This window comes from Monodon monoceros, unplaced genomic scaffold (genome assembly GCF_005190385.1).
Source record: "Monodon monoceros isolate NGI ecotype Baffin Bay Population unplaced genomic scaffold, NGI_Narwhal_1 Super_Scaffold_15, whole genome shotgun sequence".
In the NCBI taxonomy this organism is placed as follows: domain Eukaryota; kingdom Metazoa; phylum Chordata; class Mammalia; order Artiodactyla; family Monodontidae; genus Monodon; species Monodon monoceros.
This window is the reverse complement of record NW_021703771.1, coordinates 62,387,329-62,414,943: the sequence shown is the minus strand read 5'-3', so window position 1 is coordinate 62,414,943 and position 27,615 is coordinate 62,387,329. Positions and strand designations below refer to the sequence as shown.

General features: G+C 41.7%; 2 protein-coding genes across 2 annotated transcripts in view; both read right to left on the bottom strand.

Annotated features, from left to right (window-relative positions):
* Positions 1-649: 649 nt before the first annotated feature.
* Positions 650-4,076, bottom strand: SLC35D3 (solute carrier family 35 member D3). Its single transcript, XM_029224179.1, has 2 exons — positions 3,444-4,076; positions 650-2,419 (listed from the first exon to the last, which is right to left on the bottom strand). Exons 1-2 carry the CDS (start codon positions 3,880-3,882, stop codon positions 1,590-1,592), a joined length of 1,269 nt encoding a protein of 422 aa, XP_029080012.1. The 5' UTR covers positions 3,883-4,076; the 3' UTR covers positions 650-1,589.
* A 7,878-nt stretch (positions 4,077-11,954) lies between these two features.
* PEX7 (peroxisomal biogenesis factor 7) overlaps positions 11,955-27,615 on the bottom strand; it is an 84,976-nt gene continuing 69,315 nt past the window's right edge. Inside the window, exon 10 of the mRNA XM_029224253.1 lies at positions 11,955-12,093. Coding sequence (XP_029080086.1) covers positions 12,025-12,093 — 69 coding nt within the window. The 3' untranslated portion in view covers positions 11,955-12,024. The remainder of the gene's footprint in view (positions 12,094-27,615) is intronic.

Genomic DNA, 27,615 nt, shown 5'->3' with positions numbered 1-27,615 from the left:
TGCCAGCATTACAACTAATGCTTATTTTGAAAGAAGCCAGTATAACTCTAGCCAACCATTCCTAACTGCAGCCAAATGAGAGCTCCTACATCTTAAATGACTTGTAGAGGTACCTATGGAAACAATCAACTGCCGTGAGAACAAGTCAACCAGACCCAGTCACAAACCATTACAAACCATTACAATGTCACTTAACCAGCTTGTGGAGACAAACCGACGCCTCTGCTTTTTGCTCTGTTTTGATTTTTGGAAAAATAAAGAAAAATAAAGGAGGCCACCATCTGAGACTCTCAGAAATATGCTGGCAAATAATGAGTGTCTTCACCCTCCAAGTACCTCTCCAGGAGAAGGCTGCCCGCTACTATTATGTCTCAAACTCCATGTTAACTGAAGTCGGCTGTGGATGGCTTTCATACTACAGCATGAGGCAGGACTTATTTTTACTTTACTTTTCCTTGACTGGAAAATGAGAGTGTTTTGATGCTGTTGTTGTTTGAAACCAAACTGCCATGCTAATTTAGGAAGTTCCTGATGGGACGGGCCCTGCATCCCAGATACTAAAACACCACCATGGAAGGCAAACACACGCCACACAACAGCAAGAGGACACAGATGTGTCTAGAACAAATTTCTAACATTATCCCTTTTAGCAGAGAGATTCATACTTTATTTTGACAAATTTAAGATAGAAAAATATCGTAAAGTGAATATAGCAGTTGCTCTTTTTGTAACACGGTTTGGATGTGCAGTGCAACTTGAAAGGCCTAGCCTAACAGAACGGTCTCATTTCTGTTTGGGTTCCAGTTAATACTGAATTATACGTCAGCCGTTGCATTTACTTGAGAGAATACTGGACACGGTAAAACTGTTTTTTAAAAAGGTTATGGCATTCAGTAATAAATATTATAAAGCAATGAACCAAAACAACTTCTCCAATTGTTTTTATAATTACTAAAAGCCAACTTTAAACTTCATGATTAAAGCTAAGGATTCATAGTTTCAAAATAGCTTTAACATTTTCTACCAATATATAATAGAATAGTAGAGCACTTATATATTTTTTAAAAGTGAGGAAGTATTAGAGGAAACATATTTCAGATGACTATAAACAGTAAACATCAGTGTATTTAAAAATGTCATTTCAGTAATATACTCTTCCCAGCTGGCCATAAAAACTATAGATCTATCTTCAAAAAGGTGCCCCTGCATGTAACCTTTGAGTTTACTAAGCGCTGCTATCATTTCTACACTCCGTCTTTGTAGGGGGTGGTTGAAGGACTCTTGGTACATGCAGATATGTGGTTATGGTCATAATGACAAAAAATGTGCCAGGAGTCTGCAGCCGGAAACCCTGCCTTAATTTGTTAGTCACCTTCACATTCTTTTCTCTCTGTGACGCCTCGGCTAAACTCCCGCTAAATTATTCACACGCCGTTGCTAATTTTGTTGCCGTCAGGCGTTTCAGCTTCTTTCTTTGCTTCCCTTCCCCACTCCTCAAAGCAAAATATTGGGCGGCTCCTCATTAAAATATGTCATCTCTAACATAGAAAATAAGTGTATGTACATATATACATACATGCATTTCCTTTTCAAGGACTGGGTAACTCTTCATTTTCTATCAAATAATCCTTCTTCATGTACTTGGTTCCCCTAACTAACCTCCACACTTCCAGGTAAGTATCCTTTAATGACCTCTTGCTCACTTCTTCAGGGCTGTCTGAGATCTGCGAGCTCCCAGCCACCAGCGGGACTCCTCTGGGGCTGCCCCTCGCCTCTTGCCCACCCTGGTGAGTGGAGCCACCTGCTGCCTTCCCACCTTCTGACCCGCCACTTCCACCCTCCGCGGGCAGCTCCTCCAAGCCGAACGGCAGCTGGTCTCCACTTGGCTGCACCTCCTCTCCCCCAGGCTGCGTCTCCAAGTCCTCGTAATTGCTTTGCTTTCTGGTTTCCAAAAATTTGGCCACGCAGTAAATGATGGAGCCCAGGGTGTTCACCACGACTCCGGCAATGAATAGAGAGGTGGGCTCCACATCGCTGAAGGCCACCATACCCACCGTGATGGTGGCGATGCTCTTCACCACCCCCACGAAGCTGGTGGTCACCGCTGAGTTGATGTAGGTGCAGTGCAGCGTAGTGAAGTTCATGGCACAGCCGATCAGGATGCAGGCCACGAAGATGCACACCATGGCCGGGTCCTTCCAGCCGGGGAAGGTCCAGGCGTGGATAGAGTCGCTGCTGGCGAAGGAGAAGATGACCAGCAGCGGGGTGGCGGAGACAGCGATGACGTACTGCGCGGTGAGCGGCCCGTGCTCCGTGTCGGCGCTCGCCTTCTGGATGAGCACCAGGTAGGCGGCGTGCACCAGCACCGCCAGCACGCCCGTCACGTACCCGATGGGGTCGCCGGTCAGGTCGCCGGCTCCTGGAGCGCATCAAGAGGCCGGAGGAGCCAGGGCAGGAAGGAAAAAGAGGAGACACCGGGTTGGCAAGGGTGGGTACCCACTGGGGCAACGGCGTCTGTTGGAAAGTAGACAGGGTTCGCGCCCCAGCTCTACCCACGCTTATCAAAAGAAAGAGCCAAGTTCAGTCAATGCCCAGTTCGAGGCAGGAGAGGCGCGCCTTCCCTTCCTTATCCCCGGGGGTATCTCGTCTACCTCTATCCAAGACAGAGGCCCAGGACAGCGCAGATGCCCTCGGGGTAGGCGCTGTGGCTTCCCGAGCTGGCACGGATGTCACCCAGGCGCGTGGTACGCCTGTCGCCTCCGTGGGGCACCGGAAGAGCGAGCGGGCCCCGGCTAGTGGCTTCTAACCGCCGGCGGGCTGGGAACCGGGCGAAGAACGCCCTCTCCTCGACCCTCGAATGAAGGCATCCCGCTTCGCCAGCTCCCATCTCGCTCAGTCCTCCAAGCCCGGCCCGCACGGGTCTCAATGCAGTTGCCTCTGCCTCGCGCCCGCAGCCCCCCGCGCGGCGCCGGAGATCCCAAACTAGCCCCGGGGCTCCAGCTTGGCTCCCGTCGTCCCTCCCTACTCCGGCCCCGCGTGACCCAGGGAAGTTCACGGCCCCCTCCATCCGTCTTGGTCTGGGGACTCTGGCTCCCAGGCTCAGGAGGCTCTCCCACCCCTCCCGGAGGAAGGAACGAATAAAGGGGGAAGACGGAAGGGGGAGGGCGAGAACGGAAGGGCGATACGGAGTGAGACGGGCGGGGGTCGGAAGCCAGGACGGGGGGCGGGGGAGGGGGCTCTGAAAGGGGGAGGCCGGAACCCTGGGGAAGGCTCTGCTGGGTCTCAGAAGTACCGTTTTCGAGCCGAGCGACCACGTTCAAAGCTTTCCGCCTCTCTCTGCCTCAGTCTCCCCATCTGGAAGTGAGGGCTTTGCCCTAAGTGATCTCCGCGGTCTCTGACTGGTGGGGTGGGGTGTACCGGGGGTCCGCGCGGGTCCCGCTCACCTGCCAGCGCCGCCCCGCAAGTGGTGATGAGCACGGCCGCGAGCACCCCCGGCGAGGGCGCGCCGTTCTTGAGCACCAGGACGCCGATGAGCATGGTGACCAGGGGCAGGCAGCGCTTGAAGACCACGTACATAGGCAGGCTGAGGCCGCGCAGGGACCAGAGCGTGAGGCTGGACTGCAGCGTGGAGAGCACGGTGACCCCCGCGAAGGAGCGAGCCAGGCTCAGGCCAAACGGGGGCACAGCGATGAACCCGAGGCGCCGCAGCAGCTCCAGGCTCAGCGCCGCGGTGGAGCTGGTCAGGCACTGCACCAGGGTCAGGAAGGTGAACTGGTAGCGGCTGATGAGGAACTTGAGCAGGATGTTGAGGGAGCCCGAGAAGACCCCGTGCGCGATGGCCACCGAGATGCCCAGCACGCGGCCCCGGCACAGCTGCCGCATCGCGCCTGCCCCGCCGCACCCGGCGGTGGTGGAGCTCCGAGACCTGCGGAAGGAGAGCGGGGAAGAGAGCCGGGAGGAGCGGAGCGAGGGCGGCAGGGGAGCCCGCCCAACACCACGGCGAAGGGCAGGGGGCGCCGGCTCGGCTGCAAAGGGCAGCTCCAGCCGGGCGTCCTCGCGGCTCTGCGGCTCCGCGTCCGACTGCCCCGCAGCTCCGGGGAGGCAGTGACGGGGGCGGGGGACTCCGAAAAGTGGCAGGGGTGGGGGGCTGGTCTGAGAGGAGTGGCGGGAATCCTAGCGACAGCGATTTGTAAGTAGGTGACGAGCTGCGTTGGGTTGTGTCCCGTGCGGTTTCCCCGTCAGGGAGGACGCTCTGCGGTCGGAAGCCCCGGCAGCGGCCGCAAGCGGGACTGCACCTGCGCCCCTCGGGCACCTAGCACCCAGCCAGGCCGGCTCTCGGGGCGCGGTCCTCTCTTCTCCCGCATGGCCAGCTGCTCCCGCTTGCCCTTGCTTCCCGGCTCCGAGCTGAGGGGCGCAGGCTGGGGGATCGCGGGCACAGCTAAAGATTTTAGAAACAGTTGCGTTCCACGATCGGGCACCGTTCATTAGTCGCAACAAGTGACAGCTCCCTCAGCCCCCTTCCCCCTGAGCTGCAGCGGCTTTTCCACCCACGGTTCCTCCCGGCGCAGCCGCGGGACCCTGTTCAGCTGCCGGCCAGGGAAGGGGAAAAGGTCGGTGCCAGCGCGCTGCGGGGCTCCCGGATTCTCGGGCGCCAACGCCCCAACATCGAAGGAGCCCAGGGCCCCGGGCCGCCGCCGGGACTTGCTTTATTTAGAGCGGGAAGCTGGTCCCTCCCAGTCCCGGGCGACGCGCTCTTCTGCCTGTGCGCCTTCCGAGGAGGGACCTGGAATTACGCTCGCGGCTAGGGGCGGGGGGAGGTTCCCGGGGGCGCCGTGGCCTCGCTGGGCAGCCGAGCCTGGGGCCGGGGGCAGGGACACGTATTCCAAGGGAGGCAAAGATGTGAAATAGGCAAAAGAGCAGAAACTAAGTCCAAGTAGCCTCTACTAGTTCCGGAGGATCGCCGGGGCAACGGTTCCCAGGAGTGAGCGGGGAGAGACTGGCCGCTCTGGGGAATGGGGTGTGGGTGGAAGCAGGGGAGGGAGGGCGTGGTCCCAGGGGCGGAACGCGGACGTAGAGCTGAGACTGGGTGCAGCTTTCTCTGGATGCCCTGGAACCGACCGCCACCTGCGGAGCCGTCACGGGCCGCTTTGGGGAGGACAACCCCTACCTCCTGCCTCCCCGGCCCAGGGCATGTCTGTCTCCCACAGGACTTGTGAACTGTTTACTTCTTACTTGGCTAAGAGTAAAAAGAATGAAATTCTTATTTTCTGCAGGTGCAAGACTTCTGTGTCCCTACGATCTGAATTTCGTTCCCCGGAAAGTACTGTCCGGACCGTGAACTCGGTAGCAACAGCGGGTTCGCTCAGCAGAGGTCACCACTAAGAGTCACCACTAAGAGTCAGCACAGTTTAGTTTTCGCGCTGCTTAAAAATTACCGGCTTGGCCAGGGTTCCGGAGCGAGGAAGAGCGCGCGAGATCGCGGCGCCCTACCTCTCTTTTCCTTCACTTCTATTACCCACCCACCCCCACTGGGATCCCAACCTTCTAACCACCACATTGCCCTAATACACACGGCACATTTCCCTACTAATTCTTTTGTTTTCTCCTCCATATTTCCACTTCTGTGCTAAACGCAACGCTTCCAGCCCAGATGTTGAAGCCGCGATTATTATTGCCGCAGCAGCAGAATAACAGTTTACATCAGGGACTGGTAGCATCGCTGCAGTCCTTCATCTGCGTCAGCTTTGTGTGTGCTGGGAGCTCCCTTTGGTGGGAGAGAGCTTGGTCTCGACCAGTCCTCCTGCTGGTATGCCCAGGGCCTAGTAGGCCCCCAGAAGTGGGCACTCAAGAAAATGCTTGCGGAATGGCCCCCTGTGGCAACCGGAAAGCATTATACTGAAAACTGTGCTTCCGGTTCCCTGGCGAATTCTTGGGTTTTGTAGCTACAGGCTATGGTTACACACTATTGGCTATTTCAGAGACTCTGTTTTTCAAGTGTTGATGTTCTTCCTTTAGAAAATAATGAGGTTTGAAGCAACAGTTGAAATTTATGTTTATATGTGTAGTGGTATAAGCATATATTCTTAGTACACTCAGATAAAAACTTTGAAAATTAATTTTTTAAAGACAGCATCAGCAAATAACACATTTGTACTTCTGGGGACTATTCCAATTAAAGGATGGTTGTTTTAAGCCATATTAAGTGAATATAAAGAATTGTCTGCACAGACCTAGTTTTGGAATGATTCATTTCTGCCAGCAATTATAATTGCTTCCATTTGTGATACTAACATTAGGTAAAAGATTTGGGGCTGATTCAGCTCTCTTACCCTTCTCATTTAGGCAAGAATATTTAGCGTAATGTTTGAAACCTACATTGGCATGAAACAGTACATTTTCTCCATTTTACTGCATATAATTTTTTCCATTAGGGCTTTCATTTTAAAAAAAATTTGATACCATCTCCCACACCAGTTACTAGATAATCTCCTAAAAGAAAAATGGGAACTCTTCTAAGGAAAAATGGGAAAAGTAAGAATACTATGTGTGTAAAAAAAAAAAAAACCAACTCTAAATGGCTTAAAAATATTTAAAAAAAGTATTAATTGTCCACTACAAGCTTGTATTTGGGAGAAAAGGAGGAGAGGGTTCCATTCAGTAACTATTTTCTTTAATTTCATGGGACTATGACAGTTTTTCAGGGCTTCAAAATATATAAGCATATATAGATAGATATCAGATTACATTAACCAAACAATTGATAACAAATCTGATATAGAGAACCAAATATAACAAAAAGAAAAAAAAAAGAATATTATGTTTAGCAAGGTTAATTGAACATGAATGTAGATCTGAAGGTCAAAAAGCTATCTGACCTACTGGTATCAAGGGTCAAGACTCAACCTCCCATTACCTTTGGAGCTACACAATAAATTCTGATGGCATTAAATAAATCCTTTAGCTCATTCATTCAACAAACATACACAGAGCTAGTATTTTGTACCAGGCAGTCTGTTAGCCACAGAGGATTCAAAGATGAGCACTCATCTTAGTCCTTAGGGATACACAGAGGGAGGTGAGGCAACACAATGACACTTATGCAACAGTTGGGGGCCTGTGGCAGAAACAGGAGAGTGCTGAGGAGGGCAATGGCATCAGCTTGACAAGTGTGTCCTAGAAGGCTTCCTGGAGAAGGAAATACGGTCTTATTTCATTATTTTAATTGTAAAAGTAATACATGCTCATTATAGTACATAAAAGGAAAACAAACTTTGTAAGTAATAAGTGAACATGCTGTCTTCAATATTCCCCACCCCCAGCCCCACTACACGGGGCTGGCTACTGTTGAGAGTTTGGCGTGAACCTTTCAGTTTTTCTTGTGCATATATGTATACATACATAATTCTCCCTTTTAAAAAAATAAAATTAGGATATCATACACATTTGTCTATAAAAGCACATTGTGGTAACCAGCCTCCAAGAGAGCCCCCAGAGATGGCTGGCTTCCTCATATTTACACTCCTGTTAACCCCGCCCACGTTGTACAACAGTCGGTCTGAGTGACCAGTAGAATGCAGCAGAGGTGATGGCGTTACTCCTGAGATTAGTGTGCAGAAGACCGAGGCTTCCATCTTGAATTTTCTCTTTCTCTTGTATCATTCAGTCTGGAAAGCCAGATGCCATGTCGTAGGGACACTCAGCCAGCCAGTGCAGGGTTCTACAGTGAGCATCTGAGGCCAGCTAACAATCACATAAGTGACTTTGGAAGCTGACCCTTCAGCCCCAGTTGAACTTCAGATGTCTGCAGACCTAGGTGACGGCTTAACTGCAATGTCATGAGAAAACCTAAGCCTAAGCCAAAACAATGCAGCTAAACTACTCCTGGATTCCAAACCTCTAGAAACTGTAAGATAAATAAATGTTTGTTGCTTTAAGCTGCTACGTTTTGGGGTGATTTGTTACACAGAAATAGATAATACACATATCAATAAAAATCTGTTTTTCCGTGTCAGCACACACAGTTCTACCTTATTCTTTTAAATGACTGTTCTATCATACAATTTTTCTTCTCCAGACAGGCGTCTAGTTTTTACCAAACACTGATGTAATGCTTACCCTTGGAAATTTGTTCTTAGACACTTCTGTAAGGATTTGGTGGGTACAGGCAGGGAATCCTAGACCTGAAACTGCTGGGTCAATGGCTAATTTAAAACCTTTGTTGCCAAACTGCCTTCCAAAAAGGTGTATAATGGTACTTTCGCTTTAACCGATATTGGATATTATCAATATTTTAAATGTCTGCCAAACTAATAAGCAAACAAAGTCTTTGTCATCAATGAGACAAAGTTCAACTAAGTATCCTTTTGCAGTATATTAAACATTTGTTTTCCTATTGATATCCTTTGTTGCTTTTATGTTTGGTTGTCTTCTTAGTGATTTTTAAGAGCTCTTTATAAATTCTGGATATTAAATCATTTGTTACATATGTCGTAAATATATCCTTCCAATATGTCTTCTTTTAGCTTTTCTAAGAGTGTGTTTTGCTATTTTAATTTTTGTGTGTTGTCAAACTTATTCTTTAGTCATTTCACATGACTTTCAAATAAATGATGGGTAAGAATTTGCCAAGCCAAGAGCAGGGTAATCCAGGCACCTGGACTACCTTAAGCTAAGATAGAAATGAAAACCTGCATTATTTACACAGGGAGTTAGTGAGCACACTGGTGCTGCTGGAGCACAAAGTTCCTGACAATGTGGAGAGAAGCCATGCTGCAGAGAGTGGCAAGGGCTAGCCCCAGAGGACTTTGGCTGCCTGGTTAGTAAGCTTGAACTTTTTCCCATAGACAATCCTGTAAGCAGAGAAAAGGTTTACACTGAAATTGATGTAGTCAGATTGCATTTCAGATCAGCCTCCGGCAGCTGTGTTGAAGAGGATGACTCCAAGGGTACAGAACTTGAAACAGACACATCATTTAGGAAGCTGCTGTGATCATCCAGAGAAAAGCTAATGACGGCTTGAACTAGGGCAGTGGTGTTTGGATTGAGGGGAAGAGACAGAATGGAGAAGTATTTAGGGTGTGAGAGGGACAGGACTTAGTGACCTATTTGATGTGCCTTGGACTGGAGAGGTGGGAATAAGGAAAGGAACAAGGATGGCATTTAGGTCTTTAGCTTGAGAGCCTGGGTGGACAGTATTGACAACAAATGAAAAAAGCATGTGCAGGAGGAGCCCATTTGGTGAGCAAGATGAATCTGGTTGAAAGAAAATGAGGGCAAAGGCTGAGGGAGACCCAAGTGGGGAAGGCAGGAGATTTGGTAGTAGTCAGTATGGAAGTCAAAAACACGTAAGTGGATTATCTCTTTCAAGAAGAGGCCAGTTAAGTAAGAAATTAATGAGTTCATTGCTGGAAGAGTCAAATTATAGCTAAGATATGCAGAGAACGCTCACTGCCAAAGGCAGAAGGGATGGCTGGCTCTCAGCCTGGGTCTCCCTGGGGGTGATATACTTTAGGGTCACCCCAGACCCAGGGTCAGCCTCTTAGCGCTTTAGACTTGGAAACACAATTTTGCCAGTTTTCTCAGGAACGATCAGGATCTAGTCACCAGAGTGTCCCACAGCTTTACTATTTCTCAGTGGGCCAATTTCTGTTATTCCTAGGAAAAGGTGGCCACATGGCAGGACCAGATCCAGTCATAGCAGATTTCAAATTCCAGCTCCACATTTCCTGGCTGCTATGACTCCCGAGAGCCTTCGTTTCCTTGTCTGGAAAATGGGAGGGCTTCCTTGCAGGGACGTTATAAAGATTAAAGGGGATTAGATACAGAAAGCATCTCATGTAATGCCCAGATCACAGAAGATGCTCAGTGACCTGAGTTCCCCTTTCCTGCATCCACTCCTCAGTGCTGTGCTGTCACTGCAGGTGCAGGAGGAACTTGGGGAGGCAGGCAGGATGAAACCCAAGAACTCAGTTGCCAGGAGACAAATTCTAATTTTCCCAACTAGAAGAATGACTGGTTGACCTCTAAAATCCAGAGGCTGCTCGGCTTGTGAGTTACCAAGAATTCAAAAATCGTGTGCATTCCCTTTCAGGACACAATCCAGCTCCTTTTCCTCTAGTTTGCCAATCCTAGCTCAGGGAACTCACTGAAGAAATGTTCACCCACCCTCCTTCAGATTGAGAGACTCCAAGCACCTGAGTTAAGTATTATGCAGTTAGGGTTCTAAACATCTCTAACATCCCTGAAATAGAGGGGAAATAAATCAAGAGAGATATTAGTTTTTAAATCACAAGTATTTGTTTCAAATGATACATGGTAGATTATTTTAATAAAATCTCTTGCATTCTAAAAGAAAAATAAGTAATTTCATTTCACTGTAAATATGATCTGGGTTAGGTATTTAAAAAGGTCTATTATAAATTCTGCCGATACAGAGAACATTCACTGTGAACCCACTTTTATTGAACTGCGTGCAACACAGAGCAGCTCTAATGAACCAACCTAATCATCGTGACCCATCGAAGGATGTGTTTGAGCACCTTGTTCCTTACAAGACATTCATGTGAAGCAGTGTCCTCTCTATGGGGGCCTCTCAAAAACAATTAGCACTGATTGGTCTAAGAACTGAAAAGAGTTATACTTTCTGTGAGACCATTCATTCATTTGACAAATATGCATCGAGCACTTTCTATGTGCCAGGCACGGTGCTAGGGCCAAGCCAGGGACTAGGACGAAGTCCTTGCCCTCAGGCCTTGGACAGCATTGTGTACTTGACCAGACTTCCCATTGATGCTGCCAGTAGCAACTTTCTAGGACTTTAAGGCATATATTTTCAAGCCCACTCCTGGCTCCACTTTATGTCTCCTTTTGTTCCTGTGGGCTTGTTTTTGTGTTTTGTAAGCTGTCTTAATTTTTTTTCTGTAACAAGTAAACAGGGAAATATGTAAATTAGACAATATACATACATTTACATTTATTTTTGTTCTGATTACTACAAGTATATTTTGCTCTTTAAAAAAATCTCAAAAACTTGTTAAAAATTTAGTGACAATTTTTGCCATTTATAACGTTTTATTTTAACATTATATAAAAACATAAGTGTTATGCAAAGTTGTCTATTCTACTAATTTTTCCCTTTTAACCTAATTTTTTATAGGTCATCACACCTAAAGGTTTTTCAAGACTTAGGGAGGTAGTAAGGAGGGTTTACAGCATTACTTAGGGCTTTCATTACTTAGTTTCAAGGGTAATTGCTTGAAACCTTGGTGGGACCTAAGACTTTTTGCCCAGTGACCAGTTTTTTTAAAATTTGATTGTAGAGAAATAGGAAGAGAGACATAGGGTCATGGGTATAATATCTAAAAATATTTGAATAAATGTAAAATACATGTAAGCTCTTAACTCTCTGCATCCATGTTCTTAAAGCATGACAGACAACCAGTCCTTGAAAGAATCTCATTCATTCCGTGTATCAAGCACACAGTAGATGCTCAATAAATAACTGCTGAATAAATCAGTGATTATTAGAGCCCTGTTACTGAACCATAGGTATATCTATATTATATAGTGTTATATACATATATACTATATTAGAAAAAGTAACCTTGTTGGAGGTGTCATAAAATCATAAATGATCAAGGGATGCAGTTTATTGTGATTTTTATCAACAGCAGTGATATTTTCATCAAAAATGGCAAATTAAAAATGAAATATATCACTATCAATATAATCTATAGATCTCTCATATTTTAATCCATTTTATACTAGAAAGGTTATATTTTAATAGATACTATAAGATATATCATAACTTCAATATTCCTTAGGATTTTAAGAAATATGGCTCATGTACCAGAGGCTTAAATAGTGAGCCAAAGTCTTTATCAGCTTCCTCAAAACTGATTCCAGAATACATTTTTCAATTTTGAAATCTGAATAGTATATAAAAACATAAACTCTATGTTATCAATCATTTATTTCCTGCTAAGCAGTTCTTCAGTCATATCCTTTGTTTCTGAGTAGTTTATCTCAAGCAGGCATGGTAAGACAAAGAGGATCATATATCTTTATTGTTTCATCCCAAGCACAGTCAGCCACCTGAAAACAAAAAGGAAACATAATCTACAAATGTTCAAAACTGGCAGAAAAGCCTAAGTCTTTTAGAGTGTAAGTAGATCATCCACCAGGGAACATCTCTTTAAATAGGAAGTACACAGGGACACGTTTTTGAAAAAAGGTCTATTTTCCCTTTTTAAGATACACTTTGGGGACTGGTTCCAAATGATTGAAGTTGCCTGTAAGGATTTCCTGCCAGAGCTACATAATTCCCTACAGGTCCTGAGATAAATGTTGAAAAGATACATTCCTAAACTGGGCATCATACTAGCTATTGTGGGGATAAAAAAGGAAGTAAAGTATAGCTCTTGCCTTCAAAGAATGGCTCATTCAAAACCAAAAGTGGAAAGTGCTCTAATAGAGAGTCTCAGGGGAGGAACTCTTTGAATCCAACTGGGGCAGTGTCAGAAGATTTCACAAATGCCGTGGCATTCACACTGGCCCTCTTTAGGGTCAGACATGGGAGATATGGACATTCGAGTCCAAAAAGTCACATAAAAACATGAAGGGAAGATAGTTCATGGTGCTCAGGAACTGTGTGTTAAAAATTTGGTAAGTGTAGCAATGTCTCAGGGTATAAGATTACTGTATAAAATCAATCACATTTCTGTATACTAGCAAGAAAAAAATTTTAAATTACAATCAAAAAATTAATTTACAATAGCATCAAATAACAAAATACTTAGCAACACATTTAACAACAGATATACAAAATGTCCACACTAAAACACAGCTGAGAGAAATTAAAGAAGGCCCAAATAAATGGAAAATACACCATGTTCATGGGTTCAGTATTTAAGAAGTTAATTCTCCCCCCAAATAATTTATAAATAATTCATAATCCCAGCAGGCATTTTAATAGAAATGGAGAAAGTGACTTTTAAAGTTGAAGTAGAAAGGCAGAGGACCTAAAATAACCACAAAAATCTTGACAAAGAACAACAAAGTTATACTACTTACACTGTCTGACTCAAGACTTATCATAAAACTACAGTAATCAAGACAATGCAATACTGGAATAAGGATATACAAATAGGTCAAAGGAACAGAACATACTCAGGAATAGACCCCACACTTGGACAGCTGCTTTTCAACAAATGTACCAAAACAATCCAGCAGGGAAAGAAAAGTCTTTTCAACAAATGATGCTAGAACTGGATGTCCATATGGAAAAAAATGAATTCAACCACAACTTCACACCATAAACAAAAGTTCATTTGAGATGGATGGCCCACAGACTGAAATATAAAAGCTAATGGTATTAAGCTTTTAGAAGAAAACACAGGAGAATATAGTCTCAATCTGAAGGTAAGTTAAGATTTCTTAAACAGGAAGCAATAACCATAAAAATTAGATAACTTAGACTCAATCAAAAATAAAACTTTTACTCATCAAAAGACACTGCTAAGAAACCGAATAAGCAAAACACAGAGTGGGAGAAAATGTTCACAAAACATATATCTGGCAAAGAACTTGTATCCACAATATATAAAGAACAACTATAACTCAATAATAAAAAGACAACACAAATAAAAAAAATTTTATTAACAGATAAAAAAAGGATATATGAATGACCAATAAGCACATAAAAATATCCACCATCATTAGGCATCAAGGAAATGCAAATAAAAACCACCATGAGATATCACTACTTACTCATGAGAATGGCTAAAATTTTAATTTTAGATAGACAATATCGTATGTTAGCAGGGATGTAGAGCAGCTCTAACTCTCATACGTTGCTGGTATAACCACTCTTTGGAAAACTGCCCATTCCTTATAAAGTTAAACATATACCTAGTGATTCCATTCCTAGAGGGGTTTCCAACAGAAATGAAAACATCTTCACAAAGCAATGTATGCAAGGACGTACACAGCAACTTCATTCACAATACCGCATAACTGGAAACAACCAAAAGACAGACAAAAGAATGGGTAACAAATTGTAGTAAATTCGTGCAACAGAATGTTGCTAAGCAACACAATGGAGAGAACGTGGATGAATCCCACAGATAATAAGTGGAGTGAAAGAAGCCAGAAACAAAAGAGTACATTCAGGAGATTCCGTCATATAAGTTCTAAAACAGGCAAAACTAATCTAAGATGAAAAAAAAATTAGGGCTTTGGTTTGTTTTGTCTTTTCAGCTGGAGGGAGGGATGGGGCTAGGGAAAGTCTGGAAAGGGGTACAAGGGAATTTTGGAGGAAGATGCAAATGTTTTGTATTGAGATGGGATGTAGATTACACAGTGTATCTGTCAAAAACCTTTATCTAAGATTTGTACATTTCACTGTATGTAGATGATACCTAAAAATAGTAAGAATAATAATGACAACAACAATAATAGCAATAATAATAATAATGAATGAGGAGTGGGACATGAGTAGAGGAATAAACAAAACAAGAATGTTGATAATTGTTGAAGCTGGATAATGGAAGTGCATTATCCTATTGTTTGCTTTTTATACATTTGAAATTTTCCACAATAAAATAAGAAGAAGAAATGAAAAAATGTAGATAGTAACATGAAGGATGAAGTAGCAGGAGAGGGAATTGACCAAAGTTATTTGCACTGTATTTCCCGTCCTTTAATGGTTGCAAAGGCTGAAAGTTATATAAGGGAACTCACAGTCCTGGTCAATCTAATTACCTGGCTGTCACTATAGAATACAGGAACTGCTCAGATTAATCAGAACATATTAACTCCTTATCATTCATTAACAATATCTCAGATCAGAATCCAAGCTAGAGAAAGCATTAGAGACCTTTCAGTCACACTTTTTTAATTTAAGCATTAAAAACCAGACTCTTCAAGATTTGGTTGCTACCCACTTCTTTTATTCTCACTGCACCAGGCTCACACACTCAAATCCTGGCATCTTGTTCATGCCTCCGCACTCTTATCCTCTCACTGATCCCCTCCCCTGAATAACCTCTTTCTCCTTCCCTTTCCCTCTGCCCCTCACCTTGTTTTGCCTGGAGATGACACCTCTTTTGGGAAGAATCCGTTTAAGCATTACCTCCTCTGTGAAGTCATTCACTGTACCTAGTCAGCTGTGCTTATTTACTGACACATGGGTCTTCAGCTCTTTGAGGGCATGGACCATGTCATGTTCCATGTCATAACAATGACACAATGAAGATTAGCTCAAAGAATGTACTTTATAGATTAAGATTGCAGAGATTAATTTTTTCTCATAACCACACTAGAGCAGCAGAGTTGGAACCAGAACCTAAATCTGTTGAGTCTGTCCACTGAAAATAGTGCCGCACAGAAGGCCAACTGACAGTCATCTCTGCCTAATCCTGCAACTGTAAATTTTTATACCACGGAATACAAAGATCATTACACAAATGTATCCGTCTCACCTATGTACATTTTTTTCCAAGTGCTGGGCCTTTCTGTATGTTAGGTGTCAACTATTATGGAGAAAAGAATCAGAGAAATGAGACTTAAGCTTCTAATATAAGGTATCCGTAAATTACCTTTCTGAATCCCTATTTAGCACCCTTCAATCCAGCTTCTTAATTACTCAGAACTTATAACTAACAGATGTCAAGGCCACTGAATCAGCAAATGTTCATAATTCTGTACTACGTTAATTGGTAATATGAGAAAGACCTAAAACTGCAATGATACAGAATTATGAACAGATTGACTCAAATTAATGCAAACACTATTTCTCCATTAACTAATTAATTAAACCCCATCTAGTGCTATAAGTTTTAAAAAGCTAACAATTAAAAAAATAATAAGGTAAGAAGCACTTTAGTAAACTAACAATGCAGCTCCAGATTCTCTAAGGAAGGCACTGTAGAGACTTCCTGGTAAAGAAAGGTGACGGTGTGGTCGCTGTGGGTCTCGGGTTAGGGGGCACTCATTAATTACCATCACCACCCCAATGGCCTTAAAGGCATTCTATAACTTAGGGTAAACATGGGGCTTTTTCTTTTTAAATTTTATTTATTTTTGGCTGTGTTGGGTCTTCGTTTCTGTGCGTGGGCTTTCTCTAGTTGTGGCGAGCAGGGGCCACTCTTCATCGCGGTGCACAGGCCTCTCACTGTCGCGGCCTCTCTTGTTGCCGAGCACAAGCTCCAGACGCGCAGGCTCAGTGGTTGTGCCTCACAGGCCCAGCCACTCTGCGGCATGTGGGATCTTCCCGGACCAGGGCTCGAACCCGTGTCCCCTGCATTGGCAGGCAGATTCTCAACCACTGCGCCACCAGGGAAGCCCCTGGGGCTTTTTCTTAATTTCCCATACTACCTATCTGAGGCCAGCCTAAAAGACATTTAAAAAAAAAAAAAGACTGCTAAAAATAAGAGTTAACAAAAAGACCAAAAAATAAACAAACAGATGACATGATAATAAAAAATCTGCTTTACTGGATGAGATCCACTCATTGCTTTAGCTTGTCAAACACAGCAAGGAATCTTTCCCAGGTCTCATCCTGCTTCTCCACAACAAGCCATCTTTCCCTCCCATCCCCGGGAATGCACTCCTGCCATGAAGACTCCTTCAAGGCCAGAGTCAGCATAGAGAATGAGAAGACGATAACAGGATATCTCCTTCCTCATCTACCGAAGATCCTCTTTCTCCGTTTCAGTCTCCTATATGAGGACTCATTTCTTTGCTCCTTACCTTGCTGTCAGGAAAAACTGTGAAAGATTGCAATCAGCAAAAAGATTGCTAGGTGTTCTTTCAGCAGAATGCTGGCATTGTCCTAGAGCCCCACAGGGTTACCTGATTCTATAGGGGTCTATGCCTTCCAATGTCTTTGACTGGATTATTTTACAACTCTAAAGTTATAGAAAACTGATAGTAATCAAATGATTCTCAGCCATTAAAATTGCAAATGAAGGTTGTCCTGTGGAGATGCAACTGATGCCTCATCCTGTCTCCCAAGAGATGATTCTAATCATTAAATGTTACTGCCTTATAGATACTGACCCGTTCTGCACCTATTAGTAAATTCATTTTCACATTCAGCAATTGCCTATATGTGTTTTTTCTTCGGCTCCTTTGAGCTAGTTGTAAAATCCTTCACAAGTTACATAAGGTCTTTGACACATGTTCATGCTATATTTGTATGAGAGCCATGACTGCCATTTTGAAAATTATCCTTTAACATGGCCACAGAAAAGCCGTTTCATTAAAAGAACACACATGAAATGGGGATAAGGGGCCGATAATTATACTAGGAAAAAGAGGCTAAGAATAACTGCTAAAATGGGGTATGAAATTGAGCGCTATCTCCACCTTCTGACAGCAAAGCTGACAAATGCAAACTGTAATGTAAGATAAGCAAATAGCATAATAAATTTACCAGTTTATCAGGGGAGATAAAGTTTTTTCTAGAACTTGACTATAAGAGAAATATATAATAATATACCTCCACTACAAAAAGCATTCAATACCAAAAGAGTGGATTTACAAGAGATACAAGTCATTCTTCACATGGCTGTTTTTAAAATAAACATCTCAACCCTCAATTGAGACAAAAGCATACTATTAAACTGTAGTTTCCTAGAGGCATTTCTATTGGGCAGTACTTCTCAAGCTTTGGCATGCATTAGAATCACCTGGAGGGCTTTGTAAGACAGATGACTGCCATCCTCATAGCACTGGTCCTCAAGGTGTGGTCCTGGGAGCAGCTTCATTGGTATCACCTAGGGCTGATCTACAGCTGGGGGTCTTTTTTTTTTTTTTTCTTTGCGGTACGTGGGCCTCTCACTGTTGTGGCCTCTCCCGTTGCGGAGCACAGGCTCTGGACGCGCAGGCTCAGCGGCCATGGCTCACGGGCCCAGCCGCTCCGCGGCACGTGGGATCTTCCCAGACCGGGGCACGAACCTGTGTCCCCCTGCATCGGCAGGCAGACTCTCAACCACTGCGCCACCAGGGAAGCCCCAGCTGGGGGGTCTTTAAACCAAGGTCCACAGATGGGCTTCAGAAAGTCCACAATGCAATATTTTGTGGGTATATACATTTTGAGGGGAGGGGAGAGAAAATCAATCATTTCCTTCAGAGTCTCAACCCCTGGCCCCCCAAAAGTTAATCCAGAGCATTCACCAGCTGAGTATTATAAATACGTAGGGAAGAGTCTAATATGCAGCCAGAAATGAGAACCTCTAATATAGAACCCCTGATATACAGTCCTCCCTTAGTATCTGTAGGGGACTGGTTCCAGGACCCCAACACACACCAAAATCCATGGATGCTATAGCCCCTTATATAAAATGCTGTAGTATTTGCATGTAACCTATATACATTCTTCCATATACTTTTAAATCACCTCTAGATTACTTATAATGTCTAATACAATGTAAATGCCATGTATATAGTTGTAAATACAATGTAAACGCTACAGAAATAGTTGACAGTGTGTGGCAAATCAAGTTTTGTTCTTTGGAACTTTCTGGAATTTTTTTCCCCTAATATTCAATCCGCAGTTGGTTAAATGTGTGGATGGGGAACCCGTGGGTACAGAAGGCTGACTGTATATCAATTAACAGGACTTTTGTCCTGTGCACTAACCTGGACTTCTTTGGGAGTACTTTATGTGCAGGAATTTTTTGTTGTTGACTAAAAAGAAATTTAGCATTATTCAAATAATCTTCTAAAGGAAAATTTCTCTTCCTTTCTTGAGGAGAAAGAAGAGGTTAATTTGCCACTAATACAATGGAAAACACCTTGTGCCGTATTTTCACATTTTTATTTAGAATCTAAGCTTCAAATCTGGTAGGTTGATATGTGGTAGGAAGACCGTGAATTGGGAGGAGGACTAAGAAAGAAGAAACATGACTGAACTATCTTTAAAGAAAAACACTAGTCCTACCTGAAGCGTTCTTAACCAAAAGTTTACATAGCTTCCCGATCTTATTCTATTGATACGTAAGCAAGTATCCAGAATTTCTACTCAAACGCATTAGAAAATTTTATTACCCATTTAAACTATGGTTAATAACAATATTTTTATTTTACTCATTTTATTTGAGATTTGTACCCTGGTGAGTTCTAAATGGGCTAAAACCCACAGGGCCAAATTAAGGAAATACAGATTTAAAAAAATCTGTTCTAAAGGGAACAAATGGAGCAAAATCTTTCAGGCATCAGAGCTGAGCACATTACCACACTTGCACAATAAATTAGGCTCTATGCTTTATGACAACTAAGAAGAAAGTGACAGTACTCTGGGCAATATAGCTTCTGTTTTCTTACAACATTCACATATGGATGTAAACACTTTTGTACAACTAAACCTAAACAGGATCTTTTTAGAGTCAGTGATTACATGTCTTGAGCAAATCTGTATTCTTTGTGTTTTGTATATAATAAACCTTTAATAAATGCTTGTTGAATAAATGAATGAATGAATGAATGAATCCATGTATGCGCAGTGATTTTCCTGAGTAGAGCCTCAAACGTGGTAACGAGCACCTAATCAGGTGTGAGGTCAGAGATCTGGGTAAAGGCAAAAAGTTTTATAGGATTTGGGGGATAAATGGAATTTCTGAGCACCATGAATACCTCGTCTTATCGTGATTCGCTTTATTGTACTTTGAAGATACTGTGTTTTTTAATAAATTGAAGGTGGCAACCCTGCATCAAGCAAGTCTACTGACACCATTTTTCTAACATTTGCTCACTTTGTGTCTGTGTCACATTTTGGTAATTCTTGCAATATTTCAAGTGTTTTCATTATTACTATATTTGTTATGGTCATCTGTGATCAGTGATCTTTCATATTCCTATTGTAATTGTTTTGGGGTGCCACGGCTGTGCCCATACGAGACAACAAACTTCATCAATAAATGTTGTTTGTGCTCTGACTGCTCCACCAACTGGCCATCTGCCCCATCTCGCTACCTCTCCTCAGGCCTCTCTACTCCCCAAGACAGGTCAATTAACAACCCTACAATGGCCTCTAAGTGTCCAAGTGAAAGGAAAAGTCGCATGTCTCTAACTTTAAACCAAAATCTAGAAATGATTAAGCTTAGTGAGGAAGGCGTGCCAAAAGCCAAGACAGGGCTTCCCTGGTGGCGCAGTGGTTGAGAGTCCGCCTGCCAATGCAGGGGACACGGGTTTGTGCCCCGGTCCGGGAGGATCCCACATGCTGCAGAGCAGCTGGGCCCGTGAGCCATGGCCGCTGAGCCTGCGCGTCCGGAGCCTGTGCTCCGCAGTGAGAGGCCCGCGTACCACAAAAAAACAAACAAACAAAAAAACCAAGACAGACCCAAAACCAGGCCTCTTTCACCAGTTAGCCAAGCTGTGAATGCAAAAAATAGAGTTCTTGAAGGAAATTAAAAGTGCTACTCCAGTGAGCACACGAATGATAAGGAAGTGAAACAGCTTTATTGCTGACATGGAGAAAGTTTTAGTGGTCTGGATAGAAGATCAAACCAGTCACAACATTCCCTTAAGCCAAAGCCTAATCCAGAGCAAGGCCCTAACTCTCTTCAATTCTATGAAGAAATGAAAGAGGTGAGGAAGTTGCAGAAGAAAAATTTGGAGGAGCAAAGCTTGGTTTATGAGGTTTAGGGAAAGAAGCCCTCTCCATAACATAAAAGTTGAAGCAGAGGGTGCTGATACAGAAGCTACAGCAAGTTAATCCAGAAGATCAAACTAAGATAATGAGCTGGCTACACTAAACAACAGACTCCCAATGTTTAGACTACTAAACAGGCTACTTTTGGAAGAAGATGCCATCTTGGACTTTTATAGCTCAAGAAGAGAAGTCAATACCTGGCTTCAAAGCTTCAAAGGACAGACTGGCTCTCTCATCAGGGGCTAATGTAGCTGGTGACTCTAAGTTGAAGCCAATGTTCATTTACCATACTGAAAATCCTAGGGCCCTTAAGAATTATGTTAAATTGACTCTGCCTGTTCTCCAGAAATGGAACAACAAAGCCTGGATGACAGCACCTCTGCTTACAAAATGGTTTGCTGAATATTTTAAGCCCACTGTTGAAAACTACTACTCAGAAAAAAGATTCCTTTCAAAATATTACTGCTCATTGGCAATGCACTTTGGCCACCCAAGAGCTTTGATGGAGATGTACAATTAGATTAATGTTGTTTTCATGCCTACTAACACAACATCCATTCTGCAGCTCATGGACCAAAGAGTAATTTCAACTTCTAAGTCTTATTATTTAAGAAAAACATTTCATAAGGCTACCATAGATAGTGACTCTTCTGATAGATCTGGGCAAAGTCAACTGAAAACATTCTGGAAAGGATTCACCATTCCAGATGCCATTAAGAACATCCATGACTCATGGGGAAAGGTCAAACTATCAACGAGAACAGGAATGTGGAAGAAGCTGATTCCAGCCCTCATGGGTGACTTTGAGGAGCTGAAGACTGCAGTGGAGGAAGTAACTGCAGATGCTGTGGAAACAGCAAGAGAGCTAGAATTAGAAGTGGAACCTGACTGAACTGTGATTCAATTGAATGAACTGCTGCAATTTCATGATAAAACGTTAACAGATGAGGAGTTGCTTCTTATGGATAAGCAAAGAAAGTGATTTCTTGAGATGTAGTCTATTCCTGGTTGAAGATGCTGTGAAGACTGTTGAAATGACAACAAAGGATTTAGAATATTATATAAACTTAGTTGACAAAGCAGCAGCAAGGTTTAAAAGGACTGACTCCAATTTTGAAAGAAGTTCTACTGTGGGTAAAAATGCTATCCAACAGCATTACACAGTATAAGAAGTTGTTTGTAAAAGGAAGTCAATCAATACGGCAAATTTCACTGCTATCTTATTTACGAAATTGTCACGGCCACCCCAGCCTTCAGCAGCCATCACCATTGAGATAAGACCCTCCACCAGCAAAAAGATTACAACTCACTGAAGGCACAGATGATGGTTAGCATGTTTTAGCAATACAGTATTTTTAAAATTAACGCTATGTACTTTTTTTTAGACCTAATGCTATTGCACACTTAACAGACTACAATAGAGGGTAAACATAACTTTTATATGCACCAGAAAACCAAAAAATTTGTGTGATCCACTTTATTGAGATATTCACTTTATTGTGGTGGTCTGGAACCGTGCCTGCAATATCTCCGAGGTCTGCCTGTATTAATTAGAGGTTTCATAGGGAGCTTTCTTTTATGTCCCAGGAGCTGTTAGTAAAATACTCCTCTGCACTACGAAGCTATCTAAAATATAATACACATATACATATATACTTATATTCATCCATTTATTCAACAAATATTTGCTGAGCACCTCTTCTGTGTCAGAAGTATGCTGGAGATATTACAGTAAACAAGATGGTCCTCGTCTCTGTCTCCACAGATCTGGAGTCCAGCAGAGAGATTAATAAGTAAATAGATACCTACAGTGCAGAGTGATGTGAACAATGATAGAGGAATGACAGGGTCTAGTAGAAATAGGAAAAGGGTCACTATAACCAAATGTGAGGAAAGTGGATGCTTTCAGGAGGACATATTATCTAAACTGTGGCTTAAAGAAGTATGGCTAAGCCAGAGAGCCTTTGTTTGTGGAGCAGGGATACAATGGAGAGAAGGAAAGTGTTCTAGGCAGTGGAATAAATAAGAATAAATGAAGACCAGAGAAAGAAAATACCATAGGATATCACTTACATGTGGAAACCAAAAAATACTACAAATGGGTATACATGCAAAATAGAAACAGACTCACAGATATAGAAAACAAACTTATGGTTACCAAAGGGAAGAAGGAAGAGAGGAGGGACAAATTTGGAGTACGGGATTAACAGATACAAGCTACTACACATCAAATGGATAAACAACAAGGACATACTGTACAGCACAGGGAATTATACCCATTATCTTATAATAACCTGTAATGGAATATAATCTGCCAAACTACTGAACCACTATGCTATACATCTGAAACTAACACAATATTGTAAATCAACTATACTTCAACAACAAAAAAAGAATAAATGAAAAACTAAAAGTTCTAGCTTAAAGGTAACTAAATTGCATTATAAGTCCTCTGATGAAACTCTTAATCTTTTGAGAGAGGCTTTTTTCTGGCTCCTGTCTGACTCCCGTCTAGGGTTTCTTGAAGGCTGGCTGCCAAGGCCTATCTTGTGTGACCCTCTCCCCTTGCGGTGACTGTGCATGTGGACACCACAGGGTAGGAGCCTCCAGTCTCTACATCTTCTGCAAGGATATTCAAGTAGAAAACTTATTTCTTAACCTGCAAGCCCCCACTGCAGTACATTTCATCCCTATCTCCCCTAAGTTTCCTTTAATCTGAGATCAAAACACAAACCTTTTCAATAAAACTCAAAATGAAAATTATCGACATTACAGGAAAAATGGTTTGTCAAAAAGTTTTATACTTCTTTGTTTAGTGTAAAGTTTGAAGACAGGATCAGCCTTTTTCATTACTATTTTTAAAAGCTGCTATTTCCTAGGGTAGTGGAAAATAATTAATAGGGTAAGAGTCCATATAACTTCTATTTTTAATTATTTCAATTTTACTTTGAACAGCACAATAGATATTTCTAAGTTTTAAGAATAAGCACACTAATTAGAAATATGAATTTCTTGCTACTACCCTAATATGTCAATTTCTTTAAAACATATAATGAAGCATTCTTGAAAAACTGAATAGAAATTTATTATCTATCACTATAGCCCATTAATTTCTGAATACAGCTATAGCATATACATCATGACATTGTTATACATGGAATGCTTGAGGGCAACTGTATTAAACAAATATTTTACCATTTCCTATGTGCAAAGTATTGGGCTAAGTTCTACGGCAGACCCAAGGGTATTAAAGAAACAAATCCAGTCAATAAGGAGCTTATAATAAAAACTTATCACTGATGGATCAAATAAGACTTGTCATAAAACATCCTCAATAATAATGATCCTATAAATGCAAATTTTGGAAAAGGAAACATTATAATGAAAATATCAGACTTTAAATACATGTATAATTTAGAAAATGAATTTATATTCCTTAATTTATCAATTTTCTCCATTTTATTAAAATGTTTACACATGCCACTGATAAGGTAACACTTCAAATGATTTAATATGGCTGTTAATATAACAAAGAAGCCCTACAGACCCATTAAGAGATTTACTTTATTGACAAGTTTTCCATTTCCTATTTATCATTATACTCCTTTCTCTCAATTTTGTGGACAATTGCTTTTGCCCTTGGGAAACTTGTTCAAACTACTATAATTATCTGTATGACATATGACCTCTTTAGCAAAAATGAACAAGAAAAATAAGCAGAGAGATGTAAAGAGAATGAAAGAAATCACAGTCAACTCTAAATTTTGAAAAAGCAGCCCAGACATTATGTTGCAACGTATTAAATATAACAGGCTAAAGAAAATACGTCTTATTTACTCAACCAGCTTCCGGAAGGAAGTGACTACAGAGAAGAACGTGGTTTATTATGTTAATCAGTATTGAGTTTAAGTAAAAGTAAGGAAAGTGTTGACTAATATACTAAAAAAAGGTCTTTTCATTCATTCATTCATTCAACATTTATTTAGTACATACATATCAGGGAGTTTGCATAAATTCACTACGTAACTCCTGACACATGGCTGGCACTCGAATATGTACTGAAGAAAAAAAAGAGAAAGGAGAGAAGGAATAGAAGACCTTGTCCAGGACTTGGAACGGGAGAAATACTTTGCCCAGGCAGAAGTGGAGGACAGTGAGGGAAAAAGTGGCAAACACATGGAGATCACAAATAATAAAACATAATTGGTATGAAATAGGGAGATTACATAGGATGGTTGAGAAATAAAATTAGAAAGCAACATAGATAATATTGAGTCTTGAAAGTAAGATTAACAGTTCAGACTCTACTATGGAGGTAATAAGCTGCCTCTTGAAAGTTTTCTGAGAGGACATGATGAGGATGACAATTTATCTATGTTGATTTGTAAATTAAAACTGGTATATAACTCGTATGGCAGAAAGTTAATGGTCAGATTAGTTAAAGAGCAATCACAGGAGTGACTGACCACGCGTTCCAAAAAGACAAAGGCCTGTTAGGAGGCAAACGTAATATCTTTATAAGATGAAAAAGGCCTAAAATAATGACAGCCGTAAGAAAAAAAAAACGTGTTCTGTTGCAAGAACTGATATGTCTGTTCATTTATTCTAGTGTTTTTAAAAAGTCCCTTAGTGAAGGTATATAATTTTATTTATCTAGAGTCCTGCACATTTAAAAATTTTTATTCTTCTATGTACCATATATACACACACATAGTTTTTGCCATGTAAAAGTAATTTTTGCCATTTTATTTTCTAACTGATGATTACTGGTATCCACATGGTATTCATTTTTGTATATCTTTATTGACCTTATTGAACACTTATTATTTTTAATAGGTTTAAAGTTGATGTTCTTGGATTATAACATTTGACGATAGTATGAAGTACAAATAATGATAAAATTTTCTACCTTTTAAAAATATTTATATTCCATTTTGTTTTCTCCTATTACTAATTGGCTACAATTTTTAGAACCATGTTGATTAACAGTAATAAGGGTGGCAAACCTCATCTTGTTGCTGCCTTTAATGGGGCCATTGATATATTTCAGGTCAAGGACTAACAAAATCAGACTTGCATTATGGAGAGCTCTCCCCATAAGCAGTGCTGAGAAATCAGTGGAATGATGGAAAGAGCTTAGAGACCAGTTAGGAGATTACTGCAGTCATCCATGGCAGAGATACTAATAAATGCTTATCTAAGGCAGTGGAGCTAGAATAGTATGGTCCACATTTCAGAGATATTGGTGAGGAAAAATTCATAAGCTTGATGCCCATTTGAATTTAGGGATGCAAAGAGAAACAAGAAAACTAGGATGCTTTCTCAGGTCTCTAGTCTGGCCCCATCATGCAATCAATTGACCACGTTAGGAATACTGAAGGATAAGTATATAATAACATCTATTGAGATCACACAGTAAAGGCAATTGGATAAATGGGTCAAGCATCACTAACATATAATTAAACGCCAACTGCAAGAAGAAGATGCATAAAAGTTAGAGGACTAAGACTTGTATATTGGAGAATATCTGCTTTTGGAAGGATGGTAAGGAAGAAACTGGCCTAAGAGATGGAGATATTTAGCAAACAGGTAAGGAAAACTGCTTAGCATGGTTAGCATTAAAGCAATAGGAGGGGAAGATTTTTCTTTTAAAAAAATTAACATTATATAGCTAAAAAAAGTCTGAGAAAAGGCTAACTTGGTTTTCAGGAGCTTTTACTAGTGACCTTTTGGGGCTTAACTGAATGATGAAAGGAAGACAGATGCAGGGGCTTAAAAGAGAGTGTTGACTTTGAGAAACTAAAAGCAACAGGTAAACTACTAATTCTTGATGTCTAATAATAGATGAGAAACTGAATATACTGGTAGGGAGGTAAGACAGTGGGATCAAGTGAGTTTTGAAAATAGAGAAAAGAACTGACTGATGGTCTAAAAACAAAACAAAACAAAAACCAGTGGATTATTGACCTGGATGAAGAAGCCAATGAGAAAATTAGGAACCTAATGGAAAGGGGAAAAAGAGAGATGGAACATAAATATTTTGAGGTGACAGAGCTGGAAGAAGATATTCATTCTTGTCTATTTTAACAACAAGATAGGAGGTAAGGACAAATGTCCGGAGTGCTAAGGATACTGCAGAAGGTTGAGGAACGATATTGTGGAGAATGGGTTACAGCATCAAAGACTTCAGAGGTAAGTTGAGTAGGACCAAGAGCCCAAATGAAGTTTTTTTGAAAAGTAACTTGTTGTGTGTCAAGTCTGCTGTTTTTTAAGAAGCAATGCTCTATAGTCTAGAGAAAGAAAAATGAATAAGAGAGTAAATGACTGATTCAGGAATGGGAGCCCAGAGGCAGCAGAGGCTAAGGCGTCAAAAATTTCGGAAGCTCTTACTGCAAGGGCAGCTCATGCAGTGCAGGGGGCAGTAGACACAGGGTTACACCAAGATCCTACGGAGCTGGGCCTGGGGAAGGTTTTATGGCTGGGGGAAAACAATCATTTGTTATACAGTTTTAAGCTAAAAATTACACAAATATGAAAGCATCAAAGAGGAAACAACAGAGACTAATGCCTGAGGACACTGGGTGCTTCTGGCACGTGTTCTTTTCAACTCTAAAGCTAGTCTGCGACAGATGCAGAAAATATCACCTCAGATTAAAGGTGAACAGGACACATATATCTTAACTACCTGTAATGCTAGCCATCTTCAAAATCTGATTTTCCAACCTCATACTGAGAATTTTAAAATATTTTATCCACTGTCAACCTGTAAACCTGATATCTAAGATTGTGGGAATAGGGATTTGAATCAAAACATAAGCTGAATTTTTAAATGATACCCTAATATTTTTGCTGTTGTTTCTTTATTATTTTATTTTAATTGAGATAGAACTGCCATATTGCATCAGTTCCAGGTATACAGCATAATGATTCTATGTGTGTGTGTGTGTATATATATATATATA

Coding starts and splice junctions, on each gene's coding strand:
- SLC35D3 (XM_029224179.1), bottom strand. CDS start 3,882: ATGCGGCAGCTGTGCCGGGGCCGCGTGCTGGGCATCTCGGTGGCCATC. Junction 2,420..3,443: donor TTGCGGGGCGGCGCTGGCAG/GTGAGCGGGACC, acceptor GATGCGCTCCAG/GAGCCGGCGACCTGACCGGC.